Source organism: Neolamprologus multifasciatus, chromosome 7 (genome assembly GCF_963576455.1).
Source record: "Neolamprologus multifasciatus chromosome 7, fNeoMul1.2, whole genome shotgun sequence".
NCBI lineage: Eukaryota > Metazoa > Chordata > Actinopteri > Cichliformes > Cichlidae > Neolamprologus > Neolamprologus multifasciatus.
The window spans coordinates 42,300,824-42,323,951 of NC_140445.1; the positions used below are offsets into that span (position 1 = coordinate 42,300,824).

The following is a 23,128-nucleotide window of genomic DNA, read 5'->3' on the forward strand; positions in this document are numbered from 1 at the left end:
TCCATGAGCAAGACACCGAACCAAATTTAAAGGCTAAAGGGCAAACAGTCTCTTATATAAGCAGGGGCCCTGCCATGATACAAACACACTGGCCTAACTGGCTGGAGGCTTCCCATGATGCACTGTGTGTTCTGAATCTCATCATTGGTTATTATTAATGGTTATTAATATATATATAATTATTAATTAGTTACTCCCAGCAAAGCAGATGAATAATTGCTATGCTGATTCATGTAATGAATGTAATAACCCTTCTCCGCTAGGTTACCAAACACAGTGTACAAGATCTCACTAATGGCTTCAGCCTTAATTGAGCTAGTTTTGGTGATTTACATATATTGTGGTTACAGTCTTCTTCACTCACTATAATTCTTTATCCTGTCTTCACAGGTAGCCCTATCTGTTAAAAGAGAGCTTTTCCTTCCCACTGTTGCCAAAGTGCTTGCTCATAGGGGGTTATCTGCTTGTTGGGATTTCTTTGTTTTCTCTGTATTATTGCAGGGTCTTTACCTTACAGTATAAAGGGCACTGAGGCAACTGCTGTTGTGATTTGCTTCTATATAATTAAAATGGGATTGAATCCTTGTTGAATCACAAATCAACTGTGAAAAGGCGTGGGTAACTATGGTTACAGTTATTATCCACAAATGGAGAAAACTTGAAATATGGAGACACAAGCTGGACTTTTTGGAAAGTTTGAGTCCTGTTAAATCTGATATAAAACTAACATAGCTTTTCATGAAAAGAACATCATACTAACAGATAAACATGGTGGTGTGGTAGTGTGATGGTCTGGGGCTGCTCTGCTGCTTCAGGGCCTGGATGACTTGATGTAATTGATGAAGTATGAATTCTCCTCTCTACCAGCAAATCCTGAAGGAGAATGTTCATCCACCAGTTCATGAACTGAAGCACAAGCACATTTGTGTTATGCAGCAGGACAATGATCCACGTGCATATAGTAGGTCCACCTCTGAATGGCTCAAAAAAACAATGATCAAATGAATTAAATCAGACTGAGATGCTTTTGACATGACCTCATGCTAGAAAACCATCCAACGTGGTTGAATTAAAACAATTCAACAAAAAAGAGGCCAAAACTCCTCCACAGCTATGTGAAAGACTCACTGCCAGTTACCGCGAACACTTGATTTCAGTTCAGCTGCCAAGTGCAGCACACTCAGGTTTATGGGGGAATTACTGTTTTGCATAGGGTCAGGTAGGTCTGGATAGCCTTCTTTGATTGAAAATCATGAAATCATAATTTAAACATTGCATTTTGAATGTTCTCATCTTTGTCTGATAGTAAAATGTGTTTGGTGATCTGAAACATGTACCCAATATGCATAAAACTATGCATATTTATAAAGGGTGCAAATGCTTTGTCACAGCACTGTACTATTGTGCTCTAACATAATATGGTTGCAACATAACTGTGTTACAGCTGGTTGTCTAATACCCTCTTTATTTCTGTCTTGGTGTTTCCACACTGCTTAAAAGTGCGTTGTTTGCACTAGTTGAGTTTTTCTCTGAAATATAACATTTTATATTCACCGGGCTATCGGTTTGATATAAGTAAAAGTGATTTGACATTACTTTTACTTATTATCCTTTCTGTCTTTGTGCCAGCAAAAGCAAAGGAGGAGTCATATGAATCTGTCCACTGGAGTATGGAGCAGCACACACACGCACGCGCGCGCGCGCGCACGCACGGAGAGAGAGAGAGAGAGAGAGAGAGTAATAGACAGGTCATGTTGTGTTTTCTTCTTCCAGTATCACGTCCCGCCCCCCGTGTTCATCAGGAGGAGGGGTGGGGAGCAGAAGGGCGGGTTTCGCTGGTACCTCAGATCTTATACTGGATTTACCGGACTGCACCTGTGAGGAGCCGGATTTGTTTCTGTGCGTCGGGAGGAACGAAAGGAGGGCCTGCAGCAGCACGGCAGCCAGGAGCCTGTCCGAGGACAACACCATTACCGCTGCAGCCCCTCAGCAGCTTTACGCTCGAGAGTAGAGGAGGGAGCTGCCAGGCTGTCAGACCTCCAGCGGATATTTTTACCCGCAGTGCCTCAGACAAGCAGCCGACCGAGGAGCACAATGTCCAGGCAACAGCAGCAGCAGCAGCAGCAGCGGACTTCGTTCAGACTGTCGGACAACCTGGTGGAGGTCAAGAGCAAAGTAAGTGATGGGCTGCTGACTGATGCTGTTAGCGATGCAGGGTGTGCGTTATCAGAACCTCAGCCCTCCGCTCTTCTCATCCAGATCGTGATGTAACAAACACAAATATCTGGCCGCTGCAAATTCACGCGATATTTAGAAGAAACGAAATCCGACCGGGTTCAGCTGACAGCGGCCTGGCTGCTGCCGCCCGCAGCCCCCCCACCAACACCACCAACACCACCAACATCGTGTCAGCCTGCTCAGCCTCGATAATCCCAGTCCTGTGTTTAACTCGATCTGTGTGTGTGTGTGTGTGTGTGTGTGTGTGTGTGTGTGTGTGTGTGTGTGCCAAGCTGTTGTTGGCTTATTCTTTGGTGTTTACATTTTAGTTGTTTGTGAGCTTTAGCTTTTGTAATAGCTGAGAAACAAGCATACCGAAGACATACAATTACAGTGTGATTATTCTGTAATAGTAAGTGCTTTCATGAAGATGAAAACCAAAATATTTTTTAGGTGAAGCTGTGTCTAAACTCAAATATTGGCAGCATTTTCAACGTACTTTTTATTGCTAATGTTTGAAGAGCCTGAAAAATAGTTTAAAGATAAAACCTTCCACAGGCCCTTCAGCTGCCTCGCACAGACTGTAGACTGGTTTCACATGAAGAATGTGGACCAGTCCACGTATAGAAATATGTAGACTGAGTCAGTGCTCAAACCCACGCAGTTTTTAGTAGGTAGGAGGGGGTGTGTCAGAAACACCTGTGGTTCTGTAGAAGTCTGTGTCCTGTGACTGCTTAAAGTCAAACAACATGAAGGGCAGTTTAGTGAATGAAGCTTCTGTTAGAGAATTCTGTGATTTCCTCTGCTTCACAGTCAGGTTTGTGCCGTGCTCATGACATCCGCCTGCAAACTGATAGCGCTAGGGAACATTTTTAGCTTGACAATGGGATTTACTAACCAGTGGGTCATGTCACAGTGGCAACGTTCATCTTTTATAAGCAAGTTGTGTTTCCCATGATTATCCAAAGGAATTGACACTAGAATGGGCAACATAGCCTCAAAATTATATCCATTTTTTAAGGAAATCCAATAATATGAATTTGATGATGTTCTAAATGAACATTTTATCAGAGAGTGCAGTTTGCAGACAGCAGCACTGATTAGTGCAAAAAAGAGGGAGATTTTCCTTTTATTCCAGTGTGCTACTGTCAGTGATGACACATTATAGTGTAGTAAGAGTGACACAGCATTATATACAGTGACAAAGAGTGAGTCGAATGCTTAACTCTTTAGCAGTAACTGAAGTAACTTAACAGTTCAGTAACGCGGGACGGTGTTATCACCTATTAGAATCAGTACATGGTTTGGTTCTTACACAACATCTTTCTACTCAGTTTCATCATTTACAACAGTTTCTACTACTTGTCTCATTCACGCAGTCACACACACACACACACACACACACACACACACACATTCACCTAGTGCTTTTGTCTATCAGTCACACACTTACTCTCTGAAGAATGGATCAGTATCTTACCCACTGTCCAATCTCTGCTCTTCCTGTCATTCAGTTCAGCTCAGTTGTATTTATATAGCACCAACTCACAACAACTGTCAGCTCAAGATGACAGTTGTGATTTGTCATTTGGTTGTATGGAGTATAACTAGCTGGTGGTCCAGTGATGATGGCTGAGTCATTTGTTTACTTTTGGGTCACACGTCACCAGCTGATCATATTTCCTGCTCAGATGCCTTCATAGCCTTGCTGTACTGGCTGCTGTGTTTTTAACTCAACCGGTTTGTTGTTTAATTTTTAGTGGGAACAGCTTCGTGAATATTTTGCGCAGTCTTTCAGCTTTGCTCTGTGCTTTGCCATACAACCAGAACTTCTTACACCAGAGATGAGCTAATGAACATCAGGGCTACAACTCCTGAGGACTTATTTCCATCATTCATTGCCTGATCTGGCCATTCAGGTTCATAAAGTGAGACGCTGTAGGAGAGGAAAGCAAGCCGGTACGCTCCTGCATCTCCACCGCCTCCATACTCCACTACAGGGAACACAAGCTCATTGGGCAGTAAAATAGATGAACTCCAACTATTGATGGGGAAAAACAGAGACTGCTCTAAATTGGCTGTTTTGTGTTTTATGGAAACTTGACTGAGTGGATCTATACTGGACTCTGTGGTGCAGTTGGTAGAACTCCAACTCTTCACAGCCGATTGCCACATGAAGTTCTTTGGCAAGACAAAGGTGGAGGTATCTGTTTTTGTACTTACAGTGGCTGGTGTAATGATGTGACTGTTATTCAGCAATACTGCTCCCCTCATCTGGACTCAGCTGCTCATCCCTTCAGTAATTTTTTCTCCATCTCCCTAGAAACCTCTCTCCCTACTTGAAAGAGATGTAAACAAACTCAAAACAGAACACCCAGAAAGCAGCAGGACCAGGCTCAATGTCTCCATCCACCCTGAAGCCCTGTGCTGATCAGAGACATGTCATATGCCAGCCTGCTTCCACAGGACTTATCATTACTGTTCCATTTTTTAAAAAAAGGGATCACAAGCCGACCTGTTGCTCTGACCTCTGTAGTCATGAAGAGTTTGACCGTCTGGTACTATCACTATCACTGTCCCCCTCCTGGACCCCCTGCAGTTCGCCTACAGAACCAACAGGTTAGTAGGTGATGCTGTTAACATGGCACTCCATCTGGACTCTGCAGGAATTTATGCTAGGCTACTTTTTGTGGACTTTGGTTGTGCTTTTAATATATTCATCCCTACTCTGCTGCAGGAAAAGCTCTCCCAGCTGAATGTGTCTGCTTCCACCTGCAGGTCGATCATTGACTTCCTGTCTTTCATTGCATCAGCACTGGTTCCCCTCAGGGCTCTGTCTTTACCTCTCTAAACTTCTTCTTGTATACCAACAGCTGCACCTCCAGACACCAGTCTGTAAACTCCCGAAGTTTGCAGATGACACCACCCTGTTGGGCTCATCTCATGTGGAGATGAGTCCGTCTAGATGAGCGAGATTGACTGGTGACTTTGTGCAGTGACAACAACCTGGAGCTTAAATGTTGTGAAAACAATGGAGATGACAGTGGAAACCAGACACCCCACCCAAACATCAGCCTCCTCATCAAGAAGACACAACAGAGAAAATACAACCTGCCAACGTCAGTGATGGTGCAGTTTTTCTCCATCAATGAATCTATTCTCACCTCCTCCATCACCATGCTGCTGGCAAGGACAAATGCAGACTGCAGCATGTCATTCCCTCCACTGAGAAGGTGATTGGCAGCAATCTGCCTCCCTACAAGACTTGTAGACCTCCAGGACTCTATGAAGTGGGGGGTCGGCAACGATCTTGCTTGCCTGTCTCAAACCGTTTGTGACACTGCCCTTTGGCAGGAGGCTGTGGTCCTTTAGAAACAACATGTCATGGCATAAGAACAGTTTTACACAATGACACCGCAGCAAATTCCTCTTTTGTACAAAGTTGGCAATAAAAAGGAACAGATATAAATACATTATATTGCCAAAAGTATTCACCCATTCAAATTATTGAATTCAGGTGTTCTAATCACTTTCATGGCCACAGGTGTATAAACTACAGAGATTTGTATGCTAGGCCTGGGACAGAATGGATGGAGAGCCAGTTCATAACATATTGTATTTTTCATTTGCACCTCTGTAAGAAAAGAAATGAAGAACATTTTTGCTATTGTCATCAGAAAAAACAGAAAGAGCAGGTTAAGCAGGTAATATGATCATGGTAATGGTATCAAATAATAATGTGGGATTGTGCTGACTGTTAAAAGCCAACTTTGTAAAATAGACAGCTCTGTTTTCTTTGACCAGGGCTGATAGAACCAGGTGGTTGGTAGATTAGTTTTTACCTCCAACTCTAACAAGCTGAAGTTCAAAGATATAAAATTGTCCTGCATCCACTGCGATGCTAACTGGTGAAACACTCCAAACACTAATATTAGTTCTCCTCCTCCTCTGCCAGGGTCCCAGTACCCATCTGAACCGACCCCAGTGAGGCCTCTGTAGTCTGTCCTGCACTACCAGGATTCAGTTCAAAAAGTCAAACTTTATGAAACCAACAAAATCATTCAACGCAAATGATTTATTGGCTCCAGAATGACAGAGTGCCATCTGTAAAGTTGCACAATTATCAACAGCAGCAGCCAGCAGAGAAAGCGCAGGTTGACTCTAAGTCGTCAGTGAATGCTGAGGACCAGAGACCAGCTGACAAGGAGAGACAGGGTGAAGCAGCCTGAGGTAGCACGATCCGGAGAATCAGTCTATAGAAGAGAAGTTCCAGTCAGTGGGGCACGCAAGGGAACAAGTGGTCAGATGCATTGTCACTGAGCACAGCCTCAGTTTTCCTTGGATCCCAACTTTTTTTTCTGCTCAATCCCATCCAGGAAATCATCTCCTTCTCATTTTCAAGCAATACAAAATGCTGCCACCAGAATACTTATGTTTTCTCCTAAGTGAGCTCATATTACTCCTGCTTTATACTCTACACCGGCTACTTATATACAGAGCACTAAATGGAAATGCAGCAATCTCTTATCTCAGAATGTGTTACTCATGTGAGATTGGGATGGGGATGGAGCCTTTCAGCCGGTGGCAAAAGAAATTTTGGAAAAGTCCCACTTTGACTTCATTTATCCAACTCTGTGGACTCATTCTTATTGTTTAATAACTTTCTTCATAATGTTTTCTTTCATGCTGTGTTTGAACTTGGCTTTATATTCCTGTTAACTGTGCTTCCATTTTACATTCAATCGTATTGTTATTATTAATAAGAACATGTGAGCACTTTATGCCAACACATATGTGAAAATAATTTAAAAAATTTAAAAATAACCTTATTGTTTACTTAACAAAGAGCACCAGTGTGACTCTTCTGTACCCCACTAATCCCTAAAACCTGATTACAGCCCTGAATGCAGCAACGTCAACATTTCCATATATCATATGACAGTACTGGTAAAGTAGCATGCCACCCTAGAGTCCAAGATACAGATGAATGCTCTGATAAAGCACACATTCTTCACACTGAGTACGCCCAGTATAGCTTTCAAGGCAAACATGCCAGTGAGAGGTCTAATACTCTCTGCAGTTAATTATAGAGCTAAAGGGAGACACAGTATTTGTGTTAATATCCACCGGAAGAAGCATAATGTTGGGAGACAAAACAAAGTCAGCGTGGATCTCATTGTGTAATTACTGTTTGAAAGTTTCTGTTATAATATACAGTTGGGACAAAAATTAAACTCCAGAGTTTGAGTTTTAGGTCATGTCTCAGTTTTAATTAAACAATTTTTAAACATTTCTGCTTTCGCCAGGCATCACTAGCCCCAAACAGCACACAAACAGTACGTGCCTTGTCAGTACATCATGCAAGTTGGAGATGTCACGATACAAGAAGACTGATAGAATGACATAATTTTTAAGATTTGTTACTACAGTACATAAAAATAACAAATATTCCATAATATTTGAAATATGTTTAAACTCCTGTACCAGTACTGTCCCTACAGTTCCCTGTGATTTTTCCTTGTTTGTGTTTCCATTCATGAAATGGGCACTGTACCTTTACATCCATATCAAAGGTGGTTACTGAGGATGGCCTTTACAAGGGGCTTGGATTTTAGCACTGAAATGAAACAAAATCTCAAATTTTACTATCAGTGTTCAGATTAGCCTTATCTATGTAGATTAATTTACTTCTATACTATACTATACTAATATAAAGCACTTTGAGGTGATTGTTGTGTGGTTTGGTGCTATATAAATGGAATTGAATTGAATCGATAATTAGGAATGCGTTAAGAGGATCCCCTCTTTGATTTAACGCAATGCAGTCGCTGCTACTGAGAGAGAAGCTACAGGAAATGACGATAAACAGGTCCAGATAAATAGAGAGGGTTGTGTCAGGAAGGGCATCCGGCATAATATCTTTGGTAAATAAAACATGCAGATGATCAAGAATGAGATTTCCATATCAGATCAGTCGAACCCACAGCCTCCAGTGCTGTTGGCCATGAGGGTGCTGGTGGAAACTGTGCTTCTGCTGGCTGAAAACAAAGAAAGAGGAGAGGAGGCAGTGCCAGAGAAACAAAGGCAGGGTTGTGGAGGTGAACGCAGGGACTCTAAATGTAGGGACTATGACTGCTAAAGTGAGAGAGATGCTGATATGATGATGAGAAGAAAGTTAGATATAGTGTGCATTCAAGAGACCAGGTGAAAGGAACCCAGGCCAGGGGCATTGGAGGTGGATGCAAGCTGGTCTCTCATAGTACAGATAGGAGGAGAATAGAGTGGGGGTCATGTTGAAGGAAGAGTTTGTGAACAGTGATCTGAAGTTGAAGAGTGTCAGACAGAATCATGACTCTGAAGCTGGAAATGAAACAGCCGATGTTGAATGTTGTCAGTGTGTATTCCCCACAGGTTGGATGTGAGGGAAGGGTCTAAAACTTTTCTAGATAGGTTTTAGTGACATCACACTTTTTCTATGCTTAGAGGTGACATCGTATCAATGCTTAGAGGTGACATCGTATCAAACTCTTAAGGACTACGGTCTTCAAGAATGAATCCCAAAGTATGTTAAATAGGGTCAACAGGTTTTGTTATCCATTCCTAGTTAGTGGCTGTAGCAATTAGCCACGCTTAAAATGCTTAGTATTACATTTAGCTAAAATTGTAAACACAGATTGAGCCTCACTATTAAACATCATTTGATGTGTGTTTGTTGCCTTCGACAGTTTGATGCAGAATATCGTCGTTTTGCTCTGAAGAGAAATGGTCCAGGGGGCTTCAAGGAGTTCTACCGCCTCCTCCAAACGATTCATCATATCCCTGGTGTTGATGTGCTATTAGGATATGCAGATGTCCACGGGGACCTCCTTCCAATCAACAATGATGAAAATTACCACAAAGCCATTGCATCAGCCAATCCGCTGCTCCGCATTATTATAACCAAGAGAGGTAAGAGAAAAAATTAGGTAAAAATACATTTTTAGTTAATTAAAAATTACTTTGCAAAGCAATCTAAATGACAGATCTCTTAAACATGTTATATGTCTTTCTACACATTGATCCTACAGTTATTTTAATGGCTTCCAAAGTATATTTCATGTCTTTTTAAAATGTTTTTGTCCCTCCAAGAGAATAACATCAATGATTAATTTACTAGTGGACGATCACATCCATCTGTCTATCCATTTTCTTCCGCTTATCTGGGGCCACATTGTCGGGTCAGCAGCCTAAGCAGAGAAGCCCAGACCTCCCTGTCCGTAACCACTTCCTCCAGCTTTTAATGGAGAACACCGAGGCGTTTCCAGGCCTGCCGTTACCCATCAGCTGCCTCTGAAGTCCCGTAAGCTAACCAAGCCCAACAGGACTCCTTCTTTAGCGTGTTGGCTCCCTTCACCTCGGTTATCTACTATCAAGTTCGGAGGTTACCACCATGACAGGCACCGGCCACCTTGCAGCTGCAGCTCAGTGCAGTAGCCTGTAGCCTCATTGCAGCAATGGAGGTGCTGCACATGGTCCATTCGGACTCAATGTCCTTAGCCTCCGTTGGAATGTTGTTGAAGCTCCGCCTGAAGTCGGAGTTTAAGATCTCATGAACCGGGGGCCTCTGCCAGGCATTCCCAGCACACCCTCACTGTACATGAACAATCCCATTGCTCTTATTTTTAATCAATCACTGCTTACCAGTTTTAAAGAATTTACAGAATCTGATAATTCTTGTCCACCAATTTAGGTCATGCACGCATTTTTCCTGAGCTTTTCCCGAGCTCACTTCACTGACTCCAGCTGGTTCTAAACAATTTATTCCAGTGCTGGCATTTAATCTGACTGCTTGTTAAATTTCATGTTAATTTTGAAATCATTTCATTGCTCAAAAGTACACTGAGGGCTTATTTGTTACCCTTATGTGTCTGGATTTTACTTCACTGAATCGGCAGAGGTCAGCAAGCTCAGTATTCCCACTGAGAATGGCAGCTTCTTCCTATTTTGAACCTCTTTTTAAAGCATACAAATCAAGAATTAGTGAAAAATTGGCACTTCCATCCACTGTTAAACCAAAGAACATAACCCACAGTAATGTATCCAAGTTTAAAAAGACAACCACCCTTGTGACACTGACAACTATGACGTCACTAACCAGTTAAACTGGCTTCGTAGCACACACCTCTGGTAGCACATACTTTGTGCCCAAGACATACCAAGAGTGAATAATTCAAGAAAGACAAAAATGCATCCTGTAATTTTACAGGTCGACTGTAATGTTAGTGAGCTTTATCGTTTACCCCTGAGACACTACATATGAAGCAGAAACACTTATACACTTATTACACCTGCTGACATTGGTGATGTTTATCCATCCATCATTATGGATTATGTGAGTGTTTTCTAATACACCGTACCATTGTTGTCTCCCAGTACACCTTTTCATCCTATGTCATAACTCAGGATGTGATGACATTAATGTGCTGCGTAGCAGGCTGCTAGAGATCAGAGTCACAGACAGCTGCCAGCAAATCAGATCAGCTCTATGGTCTGGGGATCTAAAAAGGAAGAGAGCTCAGGAAAACAAGGCCCTGGAAACACAGAGAGAGCAAACATGTGCATGTGCAATACGTTTGTTGAAATCTTATTGAGGAGGCTTGTATTCGCTTTGTTTACTCTTTTAAACTCTGCCGTCCAGAAATGATAAAATCCTGTAAATCCTACTGAAAAATCTTAAACCCATGCATTGCATTAGGAGTAGTGGCGTCACTAGAAAGGATTAGGACTTGAGTAAGGCAGCTAAAAATCTATTCCCACAATCACTTATCTTTCATTCCTGAAGTGTAATCCCATTTATTCACTGCATCCACACGATTGGCAAAATTTGCACAGCTGAAGGATAGAGAAACAGGAAGATTAAGTGGTGACGATAGTTTGTTTTTAACTAACCAGGTCTGTCTCAAATAAGTTCAGTAAGGATCTCACATTTTATTAGTAGTCTTTGTAGCAGCTCTGTTGCTCACTAGTCTCACTTGTAAGTATTCAGTGAAATGTAAAAGACTTCTAAATGACTGAAGACATCATCAAACCCTTTATGAAGGCAACAAAAAGTTCATTTTACACTGAAAACAGCAGATATGTGTTTCCTTTCCTACACGCTTCTCTCTCCACATTAATTCCTCTTACTTGGCTACATTCATTTTGACCTTTACTACAGCTTGTCTTTGTGTGTTAGCACATGTGTGCATTTGTGAGTATGTGTTTGTGAGTGAGGGATAGACAGGGGAATACCACAGGATAGAAACCCATCTGCTGCTTTAAGCCATTAGCCATGAGTGAGTTTATTTTACTTTTTGGAGCAAGATAATCTCACTCAGTTCATATGACTGATGTCTTTTGAGACTTCATCAGTCATATCACACACACACACACACTACTCTGTGTGTGTGTGTGTGTGTGTGTGTGTGTGTGTGTGTGTGTGTGTGTGTGTGAGAAAGAGAGAGAGAATTGTTGACTTGCACTTGTTGATTACCTTAACACATTAACACTGCAACAAAGTCGACATCGAGTAGACTTTGACACACAAAGCAGTTATATGTATTTTAATCAGTAAAGTTCCATGTGAAGAATCAAAGTGACTATGGGCTTAGTAATACTGACAGAAGAGCAGTGTGTACATTTGTGCTGCTCCACCCTGAGTATGTTTCTGAGGTGATTTATGATAACTAAGAGACAAAATACCTTTCACATCACAATTTTGCATCTGATAAACTAAAATGAGTCAAACTGGAAACTACTGATACAGTACAACTTGTGGCATGAGGATATGTTGTCTGTAACACGTGGCACAGAAATGTCATGTTGCACTGAGAGAAACACTAAGAAATGGAGCGGCGGTAAATAGACTAAGTAATCATGGTTGATGGGTTCAAAACACAAGAGCTTTGAAAAAAGTGTGTTTTAACAAATACAATTTAAACAAAATAACACTGACATTAACACAATAGATGCACCAGTTGTCTGATGCATTGTTTTAAATGTAAAACAGCGTCACGTGAATACAGGAGCTTTTATCACAATTGAAAAAAATTATACAGTTTCAGACCTAATAGTCTGCTTTTAAATAGGAGGTGAAGTAACAAAGCCCTTACAGAATGACGCTCCCTCTTTGTCTGCACTGTGCACAGGCCTGTTGTTGTCCTGCACTGCATATGGCCATATGGCACCCCCTTGGGCTCCAGATGGTGGGCCACTACAGAGTGAGGTCACACTAGAAAGAAACATACAAATGCTCATGGCAGCTGCAGATAACAGAAACATGGTACATTAGGGATAGATATATGGGGCACTAAGACACAGACACAGATTTACTCTTTACGGCCATCCTGAATACCATTTCTGAGCTCCAAAGCTTATGATAGTAGTAAGCAGCAAATATTTAAAGCTTTAGCCAGCAGAGAGGGGGAGGTTCATGTCTGATCTTATAACTTTGATGTTGTCTGTCAATGTCACTCCACATACATGTTAGAGATCGTGGGTTCACTGTAATTTCGGCTATAGTGCGTGTTTTGGTGATTTTATTATGAGGTCATAGAGTGTTTTATAAAATGGGAAAAGTTGTGGAGATGAGCGAAGGCCCTGCAGCCAGAATGCCAAGACTACTGATTAATAAGTAAGCCTGGCTGGGCTAAAATTTTGGCAGAAAACAGTCACACAGGTCGATTATGCCTGCTGTTACCATCATTAGCGGTCACGCTAGAACTGGACTGAAAATCAGTATCAGTACCAACAGGTTGGATGGAGGGATGAATCCAAATTTGAAAATTTTGGTTCAAATTGTCACCAGTTTTACTGGTCAAAAAATAAACAAAGATGAGATTCAGTAAAAAATGTGCAAAGTAAAGCTAGCATGTCACAGATCTGCCATAAATATTTACAGTTATTTGAGAGTGTGGTGGGGCAGTGATCATTCCTCACTGTTTCCTGTAGGAGCTGGTCTAACTGGGACACACTGGAATCTAACACTTTTGTATGAGGTTTAGCACATGTTTAACTATTTCTGAAAAAGACTATATTTTGTGTCCTTGTATATAACATACAAGAACACAAAATAATGATCAATACAGGTTGATCTATAGTGGTCCAAAAATAGCTTTTGCAAAATTAGAGGGATCTGATTGCATTATTTGTGCATTTAGAGAAGGCTTAACCATGTTTGTGTCTTCATGCTTTAGTCTGGCTCTGTATGCCTTGATAGGAAACATTATTTTTGTGCATTAACCATTAATGCTGCTTAATGCTGCTTCCTATTGACCTAATGTGTGCGTGCATGTGTACACACACACATGCACACACACACTGGCAGCCATACATTCCCATTAACCCTGTTTGACAGCTAATGTGCATCAGATGATGAGTTGTTTCTCCCTCTTCTCCATGCTTTTCTCTTTCCGTCATTCCGGTATAAGTTCAAAGATTTTATAGAACTGGGTAGAAGTTTTGAAAAATGTGAAAATTGTGAAAGTTTACATTTTTTTGACATTTTAATAGTTATTCTGCGTGTTACAACTGCTATCTGTATCTGTAGTTCAGTTAGCTAAAATGGCTGGTTTTATTCCTGACAAAATATGGATACAGACAGAATGGAACTGTGGGAAAAAATGATCTGAAGCTAGTAGTAATATTGTGTTTATATCTATGACTGACAGTACACACAAGAAAGCTCTGATCTTTTGAATGTAGAAACTTTGGAATGAAAAGTTCAACTATCCAATATCAAAGACTTGTGGAAATGAGCTTCTTCCGAAGGGTGGCTGGCCTCCCTTAGAGATCGGGTAAGTTCGGCCATCTGGGAGGGACTCAGAGTAGAGCAGCTGCTCCTCCACATTGAAAGGAGGTAGTTGAGGTGGTTCGGGCATCTAACAAAGATGCCTCCTGGGTGAGGTGTTCTGGGCATGTCCTACCGGGAAGAGGCCGCGGGGCAGATCCAGGACATGCTGGAGAGGTTATATCTCTCGGCTGGCCTCGGAGCACCCTGGTGTTCCCCTGGACAAGCTGGAGGAGGTGGCCAGGAAGAGGGAGGTCTGGGCTTCTCTTTTTAGGCTGCTGCCTCCGCGACCCAGCCCGAATAAGCGGAAGAAGATGGATGGACTTTATTTTTTCCAATTATGGTGTAAATAATACACCGTAACTATAAAGTTTAACACTTTAAAAGAATCACAAATCAGCAAGTAGCCATTAACAGTCTCCATTCTTTTGTGTCTTCTTAAAGAGGATGAACCTATCATTTTTGGCACCAACTCCCTTCAGAGGCGTAGAAAGGGGCTGGGCTTAACGAGCCTGCGCGCCACTGGCTCAGGCTCCACCCACTCAAAGGGCAGATCTGGCCTCATGATTGGACCGCCAAAGAACTTCAGACAGATTTCTTCAATCATCGATGTGGACATTTTGCCTGAGACACATCGACGGGTACGACTTCACAAGCATGGCACTCAAAAACCACTTGGGTTCTACATACGTGACGGCGTGAGCGTGCGGGTGACACCGCAGGGCGTAGAGAAGGTAAGGTTTGTTACTTTGCTTTTACCCTGCTTACAAGACAGTATTCTGCCTTTAATGCTGACAAAATTGATGAATTATTTCCCTGTAATTCACCAATGATGTACCAATTGTGCAGTTAGGATTGGGCCAGTAAGATACCCCATCTCAAAATTTCTCTGAAAATATCAGCAAGTAGTACCTTCATGCAGACATAAAGATAAAAGTTATGAATATATTAATATCAGCTATAATAGCTAAAAGCTGTTGTCTCATATTTGTATCTTTCTTCTTGCTCCTGAAGGTTCCAGGGGTGTTCATATCTCGTCTTGTGCGTGGTGGGTTAGCAGAAAGCACTGGGCTGTTGGGTGTTAACGATGAGATCCTCGAGGTCAATGGCATCGATGTAGCAGGAAAATCTTTGGATCAGGTAAATGCCCTTCCAGGCTCAAAGAAAATTCAATATATACAGAAGAAGATTCAGAATTAACTTGATCAAGATTCAAGTGTGCTTCTTTTTCATGAACAGTAAATGTACTTTGCCCATAAATTACAACACAGTCGCACTTGATTGTGTGTGTCGTTTTTTTTCTTTATCCGTAGTGGATACAAGCTTACAAAGTAACAGTTCAAAAACAGCTTAGGAAGTAAAAGTAGTAGTAATGATTAGACCAGTGTTTGTATGTATCAAAGTAACGGGGTGTTAAGTCACTCTATATGCACTCATTAGAGCATTTTAATGATAATCAATCAGGGCTGGTAATCTGGCATACTGGTAGGCCAACACACTTTTGGGCCAATGGGTCAATTGAAGCGCTGCTGCGCACTGGCTTTACAAGCACTGACAGCAGCCCATTCGTTCATTTTAATTACTGACAATGTATTGCCCAATCAAGTCTCTAAAAGCTACCGGACCCTCCCATACTTACGCACACACACCTTGTAGAATACAGTTTGGTAAAACGAATGGCTAATTTCACCATGGGCCACTCCTAATGGCTAAAGATTAGCTTTTAACTGTCACATGTTTCAGTGGAGTGCAAAAGAGAAACTTTTGTGTTACAGCAACATGATAAAGAGTAAAAATAGTAAAGTCTACAATAAATAACAAATAAACTAACAAATAAAGTAAGACTGGCATTGTGTAAGAGTGGAGTGCAAATTGCACAATATTATATTCATAAAAAATATTATATGTTATATAATATAATAAATAATAATATGTACACTGTAAATCTAAGAAAAACAGCTGCATTTTTCATCGCATCATTTAAGCCCTATTTGACTATCTCATCTGTCATTTTAGGTCACAGACATGATGGTGGCAAATAGTCACAACCTTATTGTGACCGTAAAGCCAGCTAACCAGAGGAACAATGTTACGCATCGTAGGAGTAAAACCTCTGTAGGTAACTCGGGTTCTCTGGGCTCAGTTGGATCTACAGGCTCTGCCGTGTCACATGACTCACAAAGCCCTGCCTCTCTGAGCAATCCCATCACTGCAAGGTTTGTCATGCATATTATCTTTTTTTGGGCCTGCTTATGAACAGAAAGAATGGGGACTGTGGCAGCACTGGCATACATCATATCTGTTAAAGGAGAAAAAGAAAAAGAAGTTTGTGCTTAAACATTTAGTGAAATGAAACTTCATTGAAACTGTTGTTTTGAAATAATAATGAGAATCATGAGTTTTAGAAAAATGCAGTCAAAGCTAGCTGAATTCTCAACTTTATTCATAAGTTGCCAATAGGAACAGACATGTGCAGTTTATATTGCATTCACTTTTTTATTAATCATTTGGCATGTGTTTTGTTACCACAGCAACAGCATTGCTGAGGGTGACAGTGATGATGGTGGTGACGATGATGATGAAGGTGACCTCATTCTGGAGAATGACTGCCTGACACCCTACGACTCCCACCGGGTCACTAACAGCACCACTATGCCGGACAGAGACTCACTTAGCAATGGGCCACATAGCTACACCGTGGGTAGGCCCCTCCCACAGAGTGTCTCATTGCCCAGTAATGTCGGAGCATCCCTGAGAGACAGCGCCATGATGATCTCCAGCCACAACGGAAACTCCACCCACACAACTAGTAGCAGTGAGGAGAGCATGAGAGAAGATAGCAACGTAACAGCACTGTAACCACGACAGCACTGTTCCATTGAGGACTATGAATGTTAGCGCAACAGTGCTGAAACCACGGCAAATACAGGTGGCTGTGGTCCTGTTAGATAACAGACTTCTAAAAGAGGAGGGAGCTGACGTATGAAGCACTGACAGGACCTCAGGAGGGACCATTCACAGTCTTCTGCTAGTTTACACTTTACCTCTTTCCCGCCTTGGTGGATTGTTGGCTTTTATTGTATGAAGGCATAGGAACACTGTATACGATGCAATGTATGGCTGAAGTTTTCAGCTTTGTCAGGTTCTATAAACAACAGTAATTATATCAATATCATTTTTTTAAAATATTATATTATGGAAATGTTTAAATACCATAATGTATTAACAGATTAATATTGACCATTTAATTAAAAAATTAAATAGTTATAAATCCTCTTGTAAAAGCCATAAGTCACTTTGATGTCAATGTATTTTAAAAAATGTCTTCAAACCTATAGTTGACTTTCATGTTTTATTTTTGCGGCACCACAACAACCAGTGCAAGTAGCACTACGTCACTTTGGCATCTCTAACTGTGAAACTTTGTGTCTGTGTAGTAATCTTAATGCTTAGTGTGGCAAACATGGCGGATACACATGAAAGCTTCATGAAATGAAGCAAAGTGAAGAAAGTTGCTTTGGCATTTGGGTAACTGGGTCTTAGACTGCCGACATCTCAGAATTACACTTACTTCTGGCTCTGCTTCTCTCTCTGCTGTAACTTTGTCAAAAGCTTTTAATACTTCAGGAAAAGCACAGCAGTAAATGAACAAAGGTACCATGTATTTTAACCCAATACTACTTACTTTACGTTGATTACATTTAAATAAAAGTTTACTGTGATTTAAAGCAGAAGCATCAGTAAGTCAGTCTGTTTTATGAGTGGTTCTGACAGTAGCCATTGTCCACAGCTGAAAGTCTTCAAACCCCTGCAGCATTTGAAGAACACAAATAAAATCTGTTTCCTCACAATGGGAGTTGAGATATGATTTGCTAAAAGTATATTTATTACTCACCTCACCATTTACCGTTTGTGTCAATCTTTCCGAACTTGTTGTCACACTGCTTGTTACTGGCACATTAGTGAGAACTGTAGAGTTGTGTTAATATCACACATTTGACCTGACAAACTAGTTCTTTTTTTTTTTTTACTGGTGAATTTGTGGACCCAACATAAAACTTTGAGAGGAAGAAGTTTTATGTAATTGTCATGGGTCAGAGTAATTTTTCATATGGTTTTCCTTATTATATTACATGAGATATTCAATTTCAAAGGGACTACCTACATAAATAAATCTTAAATAAATGAAATAAATGATAGATCACAAAACATTAGCCATTAAAAAAATATGGACACTTATTAAAAAGGTGAAGTTAATTTGAGTCAGTCTAAACTAAACAAACTAAAGCTAGTGGTAGCTAGGTAAATCTTTATAAAGAGGTGTGTAACAACAAACCCTGCTATGGGGTTGGTTGTTACACAGTGACAGAGTGGTAATTACTTTTTTTTGGGTTAGGGTTAGAGACCCATTTTGAACCAGCATCTTAAGCTTTGATTTAATAAAAGAATGATTATTGAACGCCGCTGTCCGAGGGGAGGAAGAAATGGCAGGGCCTTCACAGGAGACCCCGCTGATTCTGGCAATTCGCTCCACGGATGATTTTCCAGGAGGAGGAGTCTGGAATGACACTCCACGCTCCACCTGGGACCAAGTGATGAAAATTTATGTTTAAATTGTGCACCCTGATGTTTTGCTGAAATTTCTGAATTTTGTAATGATTAGGACCTGACGTGGAAAACACCTGGAGAAACACAACTGTCACCAATTAACCTGACGCCACAGGGGAAGCAAAACTAAACACACTAAACATGGAAGCATAAGACTTTCAAAATAAAACAGAAAACATGGAGAGATGTAGACGTGACAACACAAGCTTGACAATAGGATGTGGAACACGCAGACATGAAATACATGACAGACTGGGGGAACGGAAAGGAACACAAGGAGAGGAACATGGGAACAGATAAGGGGGATGAGGCTAAACTAAAAGTTATAGTAGAGTAGAGGTTAAAGTAGAGGTCACAGCTGTCTCTCATTAATTTCATCATGTCGCCACTATTTGAGTAGCATGCCGGGACCCAGAAGAGAGGAGTGGGAGCAGACAGAGGACAAGAAGAGGGCAAACCTAGCCAACAGAAGCTGAAAAGCTACACCTCTGTCATTGTATATAAAGCACTATAAATAAATCGTCACTAATAGTACAGTGCTGAGTGTGACGGGTCTTACTTCCACAGTGATGCCAATGGACCAGCAACTGGCGTAGCCAGCAAATGCGCCAATATCGTGGTTGAGTTACCGCCATGCATATGGAACAGATGGCAGTGCACCAACAACAGCTAGAACGGTAGCAGAACCAGGCTGAGTGCTACACCAAAGTTTTGAGCAATCTGTTTTGCTTGTTCTGGCACCTCCTGGGCACCACCGCTGCCCCTCCTGGAACCCACAGTGACACTCTAACAGATGAAGGGGACAACCACTGGCCTTCCTGGAGGTTTTTCAGGCTATTGCAGAGACGTACCAGTGGCCCAAAGGGAAATGACTGCTGCAGCTGCTTCTGTTGCTGCCTGGTGAACCAGCCGGCCACCTGTTACCTTTAATAGAGGTCCAATTTTAGTGCATTGGCACGGACCTCATCGGGCACTTCACTCACTTTTTATTAGTTCTAAAGGATGCAACACAATATCGCAAAGAAGGGCTGCTGTGCAACATTTCTGCAAAAAGTCTTGCGCAGGCACTGTTTCAGGTTTTCTCTTTAGTTGGCATTCTGAAGGAGATACTCACTGACAAGGGCACGGCGTTCATGTCTCACACACTAAAAGAACTATGTGAATTATTGGGCATTAGATCTGTTTCACCAACCCTCAGACTGACAGGTTGGTGGAGCAGCTAAATAAGACTAAAATCCATGATTTGTAAGTTCATTCACTGGTTAGACCTATGTTGTTTGCAGCAGGGAGATGCCCCATGCTCCCATGAGATTTTCTCTCTTTGAGTTACTGTTTAGCAGGGAGCCGCAGGGGGCGTAGGACCTAACTGAAGGAAACTGTGAGGGAGGTCCATGCCCAGATAAAAGAGAAATTTTGTACTTTCTGGACCTGAGAGAAAAGCTACACACATTGTGAAGATTATCAAGGGAGAACCTTCTCCAAGCCCAGGAATTGCACCTTAACCTCCTAAGAGCATGGACAAAGGCTGAAACTGCTTCCCTGGTGAGCTTGGAGAAGGAAAGAGGTGGAATAAGGTCTGGCGGTGCCAAATTCCTGCCTCCCTTCATTATGATGACCATCTCATACAGAACCAAAGAAAAGATGTTGCTGAATTGCAACAGCGTTTTGCAGATGTGTTCTCTCCCCTACCCAGTCACACCAACTTCATAGAGCAACATTTTGTTGCGCGTCCCAGTATAATGACACGTTCACAGCCCTACAGGCAACCTGAACATAAAATACAATTTATTCAGAAGGAATAAATCTCCGTGCCCCCAGATCGACAAGCTCCTTGACTCATTTTTTTCACAATACTGGATTTTATCAAGAGCTATCGGCTGATTCCCTCATCTCCAGAGTCCAAGAAAAAACGGCATTCTCCACTCTGTATGATTGGTACCAATTCATCACACTTCCGTGTGGCTTGTTCATAGCTCAAGCCATTTTCCAGACCCTCAAGCATATGCTGCCACCTACTTGGATAGTGTCATCATCCATAGTGACACCTGACTGTGGTGGTGTAGTTCATGAGCCACCATTTTAATTGTAGGAATTCTTCCAATGAGTGATAAAGATAAGGTTTTCCAACTTGCAAAAATTTATACCTAAATATCTAATGTTACCTGAGTGTTGTGGAGTGGTGGCAGTGATCTGAGATTTACAACTTACAACTAGGCAGAACTGTTGATTTACTTCAGTTGACAGAGTACTTACTGCGCAAAGTGATGTCGGAGTGATGTGAGGACAACAGGTGTATGGCAATCGAGTGGGCATTATGAGGGTTATCTTTGGATTTACAGTTTTGGTCCAGTGAAAGGGTTGTTTTGCAATGCCAGGCGAGGTCTTTTTTCAGCGTCTATTGAACTTCTAGTGTAGACATTCATAGGACCTCCATGTAAGGGCTATTTATGATCCAAATGTGGTTATTGTGGACATCTTTTCAATGTCAAACTTAGAACCATTTTAGACGCCAGTTTTATAGTTTTTCTACATATATAGGCTCTGTAGTCACATGTTTCCTGTATAGAAACAGTTATGTGTTGATGAAGCAATAATCTCTTACATTTATTAGCGTGCATGTTTTATTGGCTGAGTGTTGATAAAACCTATTATGAATGAAGTGACTTTTTCTAATCTTCTGGCAAGGGCTTTGCAACCTAGTTTAAGGAGTACTTTAAGTATTTTAGGGTAATTAATTTTTCAATACATTTCCCATTGGTTTTTGAAATAATGAATGAAATATTGTTCTTTAAGTAATGATGTATTAAATCTCCAGTTCCTAATTGGTGATGCATCTTCTTTGTGTCACAGAGATAAGACATTGCTGCACAATCACCAATATTGATAGAACGAATCTGCCTGTAATATCCCTCATAATGGAGCTGCTAACTAAAAAGTAATCTCGGGAAGAATGTGAGTGGTGCACTGGTCCCTGAGAGTGGGGTGATGTGAATACACAGCATCACAAAGACCAAAATCATTCATGTATTGTTTAAGAATATCTGTAGACTCCCAGTTCCTTTGACTAATTTCTATGAATTCCTGGATTAAAACCCAGGTTGTAGTCTCCCCCTATTATAATGGTGGTGTCAGAGTGATCCGAAAGTGAAGTGAAGAATGTATGGTTAAAGGAGGGGTTATCAACATTTGGTCAGTATATACCATCAATACATAGATATTTTATTTTTAGATGTACATGTAGGTACGAGTCCGTGTGAGGGAACTGCGGAGAGGTGTGTTTATGCAAATATTTTGGGCACATGAGTTGACTGGCTAGTCATTTTAAGCCTCTTCCCTGAAACCAACTCCACATACATCCCATGTGACAAATCTCAGTGAATTTCTGCTGTAAACCATTCAGACAAAGAATAGAAGACAAGCGCCTCTCTGTAAATAACATTTATTTAGGTATACAATTTAGTATTCTTATTGACTGTGCACCACCACTGCCTGTCTCGCTCCTTTTTCACTTGGTCGACGTCAGTAGCTTCTAAATGCAGCATTAAGCCTCACCGGAGGGCAATAAAAAAAAAAAAAATTTAAAACAAGTAATTTTCCTACAATGTTTACAGATGCAGGATCACAGGCAGTGCAAACCCACATGCTGCAGGGAATGTCACAAGAATGGCAAAAAAAAAGAACTAGATCCAATGAAAAAAAAAAACAAACAAAAACCTAACTTACCAGTCATGTTTGAAGTAGTAACTTTCAGTCTTTTAAAGGACCCCATTGTCCTGCTTGATATCCTGACCCGCCCCCAAAAAATACAAATACAAAAAACAAAAACATAAAACAAAAAACAAAAACTATCATGGAAGTCGAGGACATGGTGCAACAGATGAATCAAAGGAAAGGGAAAAAAAGAAGAAGCAACCAAAATTTCGCAGGGAACTTGAAAGTATGAAAAGAAACTAATAGTGTTCTCTAATACTAAACCAACTGCTATCAAACACAAAGATGATCATGCCCATTTGGTCTCCCTTTTAATTTTCTTAAACAAGGAATGAAGACATGAAAACGCACACAAATATTTCTCAAGGAGCACACACAGATTCAGACTCCTCAAAGTTGAGTGTTCTCTATTCACCTATTAGCGAAAGTGAAATGTAGCTGGTGCCGTCTCCACATTGTGCTGATGCTGGATTTAAGTGCTTCTAATGACATGAGGGAAATGACATGTGGAGTTGTGAGGATGTGTGGCAAACGGACCAGATTTAACGGATCAGGTATTGCACAGATTATTTGTAATAATCTTTTTTTTTTTTTTTAAAAAAAGAGAGGAAATAAGGCAAAAATAAATATACAGCAAGTTCATACAACATTTACATTTTTAGTCAGTCAGATACTAGGTTTTTAGGAGAAACTGTATGTGTGTGTGTGCTGATTAGTCATCCCACTCATCGTCGTCCTCAAAATCCTCATCTTCGTCATCATCATCATCTTCATCTGAGAAAAGAA

General features: G+C 41.1%; 2 protein-coding genes across 3 annotated transcripts in view; one reads left to right on the forward strand and one right to left on the reverse strand.

The window, feature by feature from the left end:
- Nucleotides 1-1,746: 1,746 nt before the first annotated feature.
- On the forward strand, nucleotides 1,747-22,934 carry pard6a (par-6 family cell polarity regulator alpha). Its single transcript, XM_085166728.1, has 6 exons — nucleotides 1,747-2,175; nucleotides 8,943-9,165; nucleotides 14,468-14,757; nucleotides 15,038-15,163; nucleotides 16,040-16,239; nucleotides 16,555-22,934. The coding sequence occupies exons 1-6, from the start codon at nucleotides 2,095-2,097 to the stop codon at nucleotides 16,880-16,882; spliced, it is 1,248 nt and encodes a 415-aa protein (XP_085022854.1). The 5' UTR covers nucleotides 1,747-2,094; the 3' UTR covers nucleotides 16,883-22,934.
- Nucleotides 22,918-23,128, reverse strand: part of LOC146514970 (actin nucleation-promoting factor WASL-like) — a 31,430-nt gene continuing 31,219 nt past the window's right edge. For both annotated transcript variants that reach the window (XM_085166726.1, XM_085166727.1), the window contains one exon: nucleotides 22,918-23,116. In XM_085166726.1, coding sequence (XP_085022852.1) covers nucleotides 23,055-23,116 — 62 coding nt within the window. In that variant the 3' untranslated portion in view covers nucleotides 22,918-23,054. The remainder of the gene's footprint in view (nucleotides 23,117-23,128) is intronic.